Source organism: Myotis davidii, unplaced genomic scaffold (assembly GCF_000327345.1).
Source record: "Myotis davidii unplaced genomic scaffold, ASM32734v1 scaffold150, whole genome shotgun sequence".
Classification (NCBI taxonomy): Eukaryota; Metazoa; Chordata; class Mammalia; order Chiroptera; family Vespertilionidae; genus Myotis; species Myotis davidii.
Window position 1 is genome coordinate 2,930,368 of NW_006283437.1, and position 8,878 is coordinate 2,939,245.

Consider the following 8,878-nt stretch of genomic DNA (forward strand, 5'->3'; position numbering starts at 1 on the left):
CAGCCCCGGGGCTTCCTGCGCTCGAGCTCGGGGCGCTCGTGTCCTCCGGCGGCGGAGGCGCCCGAGCCGACACCTGCCCCTGGGCGTCCGGCGGAACCCGTGTCTACAGCCCGCCCGGCATCGGCACGGTGCACTGACACGAGTGGCGGTTCCACGTGAATAGCCACGTTGATTTCGGGTGGTATGGCAAGACGCTTCCTTTTTAAATACATTCATAAAAGAACAAAGTTGGTTTAAAAATTAAGTAAATTGACTTAATTTTGGTACGGCGATATGGCAAAAACTAGACAGGCTTTCACCAAAGAGTGAACTGTGGGAACATTGCTGCGATTCAGTCACCCTCCTGCTTAAACATGTTTCAGCGATTCCCCATGTTTTTCAGGATAAGGTTCCAGTTAAGATGGATGGCAAACCTCTCTCCAGTCCTTACAAACCCGCTTTATTGCCGAAAGTGTTATAGGTACCCCCCTCCCCGCGCCATCGCCTGAGTCCGCGGGTTCGCACAGATGCATCGCCTTCTCTGGCTACTCCCACCCACCCCCTTGGGCCTCCCTCTGCATGCCACAGTCTGGTTTTAATTTGCATCTCTGATGATTAGAGACACAGCATTTTTACATGCCTCTTGATCCTTTGTATGTCCTCTTTGGAGAAATGTCTATTCAGGTCTTCTGCCCATTTTTTTTAAAGTGGGTTCTTTGTCTTCCTTTTGTTGAATTGTATTGGCACTTTATATATTTTGGACATTAACTCCTTATCAGGTTTCTCATTGGCAATATGTTCTCCATGCAGTGGATTCCATTTTCGTTTTGATGCTGATTTCTTTTGCAGAAGCTTGTTATTTCTGTGTAGTCCCATTTGTTTATTTTTCCCTTTGTTTCCCTTGTCAGTGTATATCTGATATTTTGCTGCCTGTGGTTTCTTCTAGGATTTTTATGGTTTCACAACTTACACTTAAGTTTTTTTTAAAAAAATCCATTTTGAGTTTATTCTTGTGTATGGTGTAAGTTGGTCTAGTTTCATTGTTTTGCATGTACCTGTCCAATTTTCTCAACACCATTTATTGAAGAGACTGTCTTGACTCCATTGTATGCTCTTGCTTCCTTTGTCAAATATTAATTGAGCATAATGGCTTGGGTCGATTTCTGGGCTCTCTGTTCTGTTCCATTGATCAATATGTCTGTTCTTGTGCCAGTACCAGGCAGTTTTGAGAACAGTGGCTTTGTAATATAGCTTGATATCTGGTATTGAGATCCCACCTACTTTGTTCTTCCTCAGGATTGCTGTGGCTATTAGGGGTCTTTTTTTTATTGCAGATTAATTTTTGGAGAATTTGTTCCAGGTCTGTGAAATATGCTGTTGATATTTCAACAGGGATTGTATTGAATATATAAATAACTTTGGGTAGTATGGGCTTTTTAATGATATTGAGTCTACCAATCTGTGAACACAATATGTTCTTCCATCTGTTTATGTCTTCCTCTATCTCTTTTTTTCAATGTCCTGTAGTTTTCTGAGTACAGGTCTTTTACCTCCTTGGTTAAGTTTATTCCTAGGTATCTAAATTTTTTTGCTGCAATGGTAAATGGGATTGTGTTTTTAGTTTCTCTTTCTGTGAGTTCATTATTGGTGTATAAGAAGGCCAGAGATTTCTGGGTGTTAATTTTGTATCCTGCTACATTGCTGAATTCATTTATTTAAGTCTAGTAATTTTTTGATAGAGTCTTTGGGGTTCTCTATGTACAGTATCATGTCATCTGCAAATAAGGACAGTTTTACTTCTTTTCCAATTTGGATGCCTTTTATTTCTTCTTGTTGTCTGATCACAACGGCTAGTACTTCTAGTACTCTGTTGAACAGGAGTGGTGAGGGTGGGCATCCCTGTCTTGTTCCTGTTCTTAGGGGAAATGGTTTTAGTTTTTGCCCATTGATTATGATGTTGGCTGTGGGTTTGTCATATATGGCTTTTATTATGTTGAGCTATGATCCCCCTGTTCCCACTTTGCTGAGAGTTTTTTATCAAGAAAGGGTGTTGGATTTTGTCAAATGCTTTTCCTGCATTGATTAATATGATTATGTGATTTTTGTCTCTCAATTTGTTTATGTAATGGTATCATGTTTGTTGATTTGTGGATATTGTACCATCCTTGCATCCACACTTGGTCATGGTGTCTGATCTTTCTAATGTAATTCTGGATCCAATTTGCTAGAATTTTGTTGAGAATGTTAGCATCTATGTTCATCAGTGATATTGGCCTGTAGCTCTCTTTCTTAGTGGTGTCTTTATCTGGTTTTGAGGGAAATTTTCTCTCATTTTTTTCAAACAGGTTTTCTATTCCTTGTTCAGTTTCCTCTCCTTCTGGCACCCCTATTATGTGGATGTTGTTTCGTTTTGTGTTGTCCCAAAGTTCCCTTAGGCTCGCCTCCTGCATTTTAAGTTTTTTTTTCCAGTTGCTGCTCTGCTTGGGTGTTTTCTCCTACCTTGTCTCTAGCTCGCTAATGCAGTCCTCAGCTTCTTCTAGCCTACTGCTGATGCTTTCTATTGTGTTCTTTATTGCAGCTATGTCATTCTTCATTTCTGTTTGGTTCTCCTTCATTTCCTCTTGATTCCTACACATTGTTGAATTTCTCTTCCATCCTTTTCAGCGTCCTTATGACCATTGCACTGAATTCTTTCTCTGGCAAATTGCTCGCCTCCATTTCTCCAACCCAGATCCCCAATCCTACCATTCTCCAGGTGTCTTCTGTCCTTTGCATCCACAGATTATCTCACCAGCTGTGTTTGATTTGCCAATTCTGGGTGAATGTCATTCAGTTTAGTTGTGTTTTCTATCTGCTCCATGAGAAGGCACAGGACACAACCATCTATTCGACTGCCATTTTGTCTCCCCCCGAGACAAACTTTTTAGGAGCCTGCAGCTGGGGAGGCTGGAGTCTCAGTGTTCGTGGGTCCACAGCCGAGGCTGTGGGGTCCCGGGTGGTGTCCGAGGGCTCCTGGGTGGAGGTGTGGCTGGGCTCCCCTTCAAGATGGTGTGGTCTCTGTGGCAGAGCTGCCCCCCACCCCAGAGAAATTGTAGTGGTAGGAGAGGCTGCCTGGCTAGGGGAACCTGGTCTTCCAGCCCCCAAAAGTCCTGCGGAATATAGCTGCCCGCCCCCCTCTCCCTCACACACACACCACATGCCCATGCACTCCCCTTTTGCTACTTCACTCACTCTCTCCCCCTCACTGCCATCCTGTTGGCTGCCATCTTGGATTCCCACTACCCCAGCTTTTTTTCCCTTTCCATTTGCATGGAATATATTTTTCCATCTCTTTACTCTCAGTCTGTGTGAGTCTTTTGTTCTAATGTAGGTCTCTTATAGGCAGCACATATATGGGTCATGTTTTCTTATTAAGTCACCCTATGTCTTTTGACTGGAGCATTTCATCTGTTTACATTAAGGTTATTATTGATAGGGATTTATTTATTTACTTTTATTTTCTTTGCTTATTATCCTCTCTCTCTCTCTCTCTCTCTCTCTCTCTCTCTCTCTCCTTCTTAAAGCAGTCCCTTTAACATTTCTTGTATTGCTGGTTTGGTGGTAATGTATTCTTTAACCTTTTTTTTTGGTCTGGAAAGCTTTTTATTTCACCATCAATTTTAAATGATAGCCTTGCTGGATACAGTAGTCTTGGATTTAGGCCCTTGATTTTCATTACTTCAAGTATTTCATACCATTACCTTCTTGCCTGAAGTGTTTCTGTTGAAAAGTCAGCTGACATTCTAATGGTAACTCTTTTGTAGGTGATTTTCCCTCTCTCTTTCTGCACTTAAAATTCTTTCTTTGTCTTTAACATTTGCCATTTTAGTAATGGTGTGTCTAGCTGTGGGTCTCTTTGGGTTCATCTTGATTGGGCTCTCTGTGCTTCCTGAACTTGTGTGATATTTTACTTCACCAGGTTGGGGAAGTTTTCTGTCATTATTTCTTCAAACAGGTTCTCCACTCCTTGCTCAGCTTCTTCTCCTTCTAGCACACATATGCAGACATTGTTTCATGTCATGTTGTCCCCAGGCTCCCTTAAATTTACTGTAGTTGGACTTTCTACTCAATGCTACTCTGCCTCTGTATCCATTTTTGTTCATCAGTCTATAATGTTTCTTATTATCCATGAATGAGTGAGTTCATGTGGTATTTTTCTCAGCTTCCCAGGGGCTGTCTCGGTCTCACAGGGGCCTTCTCAGCCTTACAGGTGCCGTCTCAGTCTCACAGGGGCCGTTTCAGCCTCACAGGGGCTGTCCCAGCCTCACGGGGGCCATTTCAACCTCACTGGGGTCGTGTTGACCCCACCAGGGCCATCTCGACCTCACCGGGGCCGTCTCAATCTCAACGGGGCCGTCTCAACCTCACTGGTGCCGTCTCAGCCTCACCGGAGCTTGTCATTATTTCTTTAAACAGGTTCTCTGTTCCTTGTTCACACTCTTCCCTTCTGGTATTTTCATAGTGCAGATGATGTTATGTTTCATGTTGTCTGAGAGCTTCCTTATGCTATCTTCCTGTTCTTTAATTATTTTTTTCTATTTTTTGCTCTAATTGGGTATTTATTTCTACCTTCTCTTCCAGTGGTTGTCTATTGCTGATTTGATCCCCTGCTTCATCCAGTCTACTTTTTTTTTTTTAATATGGAACACTTCACGAATTTGCGTGTCATCCTTGCGCAGGGGCCATGCTAATCTTCTCTGTAGCGTTCCAATTTTAGTATATGTGCAGCTGAAGCAAGCACTCCAGTCTACTTTTAATACCTTCCAGTGTGTTCTTGATATCAGATGTATCATTCTTCATTTCTGTCTGGTTCTTGTTCATGGCTTTTCTTTCCTTTTTCATGCTATTGTTATTTGCACTGTTACATCTTTTTTTGTTTTTGTTTTTTTAAATAAATCCCTGACCCTGGGCCAGGTATTTCCAATTCTGGTGTTTTTTGTGTGTGTGTTTTTAAAAATATATTTTATTGATTTTTTTTTTTTTTTACAGAGATGAAGGCAGAGGAATAGAAAGTTAGAAACATTGGTGAGAGAGAAACATTGATCAGCTGCCTCCTGCACACTCCCTACTGGGGACTTCAGTTGCTATCTGTGGAAGCCCGTCCAGCCCTTTTGCACCTTGACCCTTCCTATCAGGCTCTATGTGGTCTCCACTTTCCATCCTTGTCAGTGTTCTCTTTAGCGAGTCTTCAGTTGATTACTCAGGGTGATGGCTTTGTATTTTAGTTGTAATTCCAGTTTGGTCCTGGAAACATGTTTGTGAGTTTCTTCCACTTACTCTGCTGCCATTTTTAATCTCCAGGAGTTTCATTTAGAAATTATAATCTGCAAGAAAGGACAAACAAACAGCCCTAGCCAGTGTGGCTTAGTGGATAGATTGTCAACCTGCACACTAAAGGGTCCCAGGTTTGATTCTTGTCAAGGGCACATACAGTGGGGCCTTTACTTACGAGTGTCCTGACTAACGAGTTTTTCGAGATACAAGCCGTCTCTTGGCCAATTTTTTGCTTTGAGTTGCGAGCTAAAATTCAGGTTACGAGCCAGCTTCAGATACCCCACCGCTAGTTGGCGCAGTGAATGTCACAGTGAATGCCACAACATCAGCCCAGCATCACGTGTCTCACTTGTTCACTTTTTGATTTGACATACGAGTAATTTGAGTTACGAGCTCCATCACGGAACGAATTAATCTTGTAAGTCAAGGCCCCACTGTACCTCGGTTGCAGGCTCCTCCCTGGCCTAGGCCCTAGTCAGGGCGTGTGCAGGAGACAATATGTCAATGTGTTTCTCTTATATTGATGTTTCTCTCTGTCTTTTCCTCTCTCTTCCACTCTCTCTTAAAAATTAATGGAAAAATATCTTCTGGAGAGGATAAAAAAAAGAAAGAAAAATAAATAGACAAACACACACTGTGCCAAAACCCACTTGGCACTAATTAGAAGAGTGTTCACAGACTTCTCTGCATGTTGTACACATATAGTCCATTTTATTTAAACATTCACTCTAGACTTTTCTAAACAGACTTTGCTAGCAATGTTTACAAATGTATTTAAAATATTTTTATTGATTTCAGAGGAAGGGAGAGGGAGAGAGAAATAGAAACATAAATAATGAGAGAGAATCATTGCTTGGCTGCCTCCTGCACCCTTCCTCCCCCCAGGGATCGAGTCCGCTATATGGGCATGAATGCTGACCAGGAATTGAACCATGACCTGGTTCATAGGTTGATGCTCAACCACTGAGCCATGCTTGTGGGGCACAATATATTTCTTATATTCTATTTCATAGGCTGATACATGTATCATAGATTGGGAAAATGTTTTCCTGTATGAATAAATGAATAGGTTAACCTATTGCATGTAATGCTTTGTTTTCTTTCTGTGAAATAAAGAGGTAATATGCAAATTGACTGTCACATGCTCACACAGATGGCCGCCCCATGTGGTCACAAGATGGCAGGGCCCATGAGAGAAAGAACACATTAACCCCTTACCCAAATTTTTTTTGTTAAAAACGTTTCTTTTTCAGACTAATTATTTTGGTTCTATATAGTATTTTTGATGCTGGTTATGAAAACAGTTTGTAACTCGTCTACACGTTTCTGCCGGGGAAGGGGTTAAAAGAGGGACAGTCCAACACAGGGACAGAGAGAGAGCACATAGACACAGGGAGAGTCCAGCACAGGGACAGAGAGAGGACACATAGACACAGGGAGAGTCCAGCACAGGGACAGAGAGAGGACACATAGACACAGGGACAGTCCAGCATAGGAACAGAGAAAGAACACACAGACACAGGGAGAGTCCAGCACAGGGACAGAGAACACATAGAAACAGGGACAGTTCAGGTCTGTTGCTGGGCTAGAAGAATTGAGGGATCACAGGTGACAACACAGATAGACTAGAGCAGGCTTTTAACAAATATACTAGTGTACCCCTGTACTACAAGGCTTTAACTGGCAGCCCATTATTGGCCCCTGTCTCCTTGGGAGGAGTCTGAATCTGTAACAAATTTTCCACAGTTTTACGTAAATCTTGTGGTCCATGGAGCTCATTCTTCGGTGTTGCAAGGCACGACCTCAGGAAAAACCTCGGCTCACCATTCAGTATATCAGCTTTGGGGGCTCGATCCAGGATCCAACCTCGCCACATCAAATGGTGCATCTACAGACCCTATCACTTCTTTCCATGTTTCCTTTATAATTTTTGAGGCATTGCTGGGTGTCGATCAGCCACTTAATCAGGCTGCTGTCTCCAGCGAGCATTTTTCTTTCACTTGCCAAATGCAGTCTCCTGCCTTTGGGCCATTTAAAAGCGAACATGGGTCAGAACTGGTTGTTGGGCCGGGTTAGAAAGCAGTAGGCTTCCCACCAGTTGCAGGACAAAATCTGACCAGCGACTGAGTGCTTGGGCCCCCACCCAGGCTCTGAAGGTCAAAGAGGCAAGTTCCTCCCTCTGGTCTGAGAATCTCAAATGTCCTTAACATGAGTAAGGACCTTGCAGAGGTGTCTGGGGTTGAACCCTAAGATGTGCAGGGGACTCCTGAATACAACTGTAATCAAAGTCTGACCCCTCCAGGGATGTTTTAGACACCCAGGGAGAGGAACTGAGGCACGCAAGAGAAGGTATGTGACCAGCGGCTTCACTGCCTCTGGGAGTTCCCCCCACAAGCAGCACACTTTGACCCATTACACACAGCCCAACCCTGGCCTGTTGCCAGAGATCTGCTCAAACTTCCCTGCCTTTTCATCCTGCACAGGGAGGGGGCAGAGGGACGCTAAGTCCTACGGACCCTGGCTGGGCTGGTTGATCTGCTGTTCTTGGTGTCCCCTACCAAGATGGACCCAGGCATAGGTGAGCAGAGGATTCCCTCATCCCCTCAGTGCCTCCTTGGGCCTGGCCCCACAGACCTGACTTCTTCCAGCTCCTGGCAGTGGCCTAGTAGGTACCAGAGGGTATTCGGGTCTTCAATAGAATGTTAGGGGAGCCAGGGAGGGAATGCCCTTGCCTGGGGCACAGCCTGCCCCTGGTGCTTACACCACGCCATGTGCTGGCGAGCATTGAAGTAGGATGGGGAGGTAGATCAGGGTGGTTCCATACTTGAGAGCATTAGGTCACCAGACAGGATGGAGGAGGACTTCAGGGTTTGGATTTACAGCAGTGCTCAGTGCTCAAGACCCTTCAGCATGTTCTACAGTGCTCCCCTGTGGTTCCTGGGACCTTTGAAATGCAAGTACGTGGTAAAAAACTCTAGTCTGACCATCTTTAAAGGTACAAGTTCCTGGGAAAACAGCCATGTGTGCAGATAAAGTTAACTTACTTCAGCTTTGATTGCTAGATTGCCTGCTTTTATCTTGGAAGAAGTTTGTGAAGTGGACTTGGTGCTGTTATAAGGTCTTTTGCTTTGTTAAGAATGTGCTTTAAAACTGAGTATGTTTAAAATCTGTCCAGAAGGGTCAATCTAAGGAATGCTGATTATTTGCTTTCCTTGGTTATTGAGGATCGAGGCTTCTAAGAGTTATTAATTGGAAATTGTATGATTTTGGTAGTAGAAAGCATGGTACATAGAGTTTCATTTTGAAAACTAGTTATTTCTAAAAGCTGTAAAAAGTTCATGAAAATTATAGATTTTCTAGAGGCCCGGTGCACAAAAATTTGTGCGCTCGGGGGAAGGGGGAGTTCCTCAGCCTGGCCTGTGCCCTCTCACAGTCTGGGACCCCTCGGGAGATAACGACCTGCTGGCTTAGGCCTGCTTCCGGGTCGCAGAGGGCAGGCCCAATCCCTAGGTGCAGCCCCTGGTCAGGCTCAGAGCAGGGCCGATTGGGGGGTTGGGGCGCCGCCCCCTGTACTGCACAGAGGAGG

The 8,878-nt window shown here is 44.0% G+C and overlaps 1 protein-coding gene across 1 annotated transcript in view; it reads right to left on the minus strand.

Annotated features, from left to right (window-relative positions):
* Window positions 1–7,180, minus strand: part of LOC102762680 (cytochrome b-c1 complex subunit 2, mitochondrial) — a 38,120-nt gene extending 30,940 nt beyond the window's left edge. Inside the window, exon 1 of the mRNA XM_015563945.1 lies at window positions 6,960–7,180. Coding sequence (XP_015419431.1) covers window positions 6,960–7,180 — 221 coding nt within the window. The remainder of the gene's footprint in view (window positions 1–6,959) is intronic.
* Window positions 7,181–8,878: the final 1,698 nt, after the last annotated feature.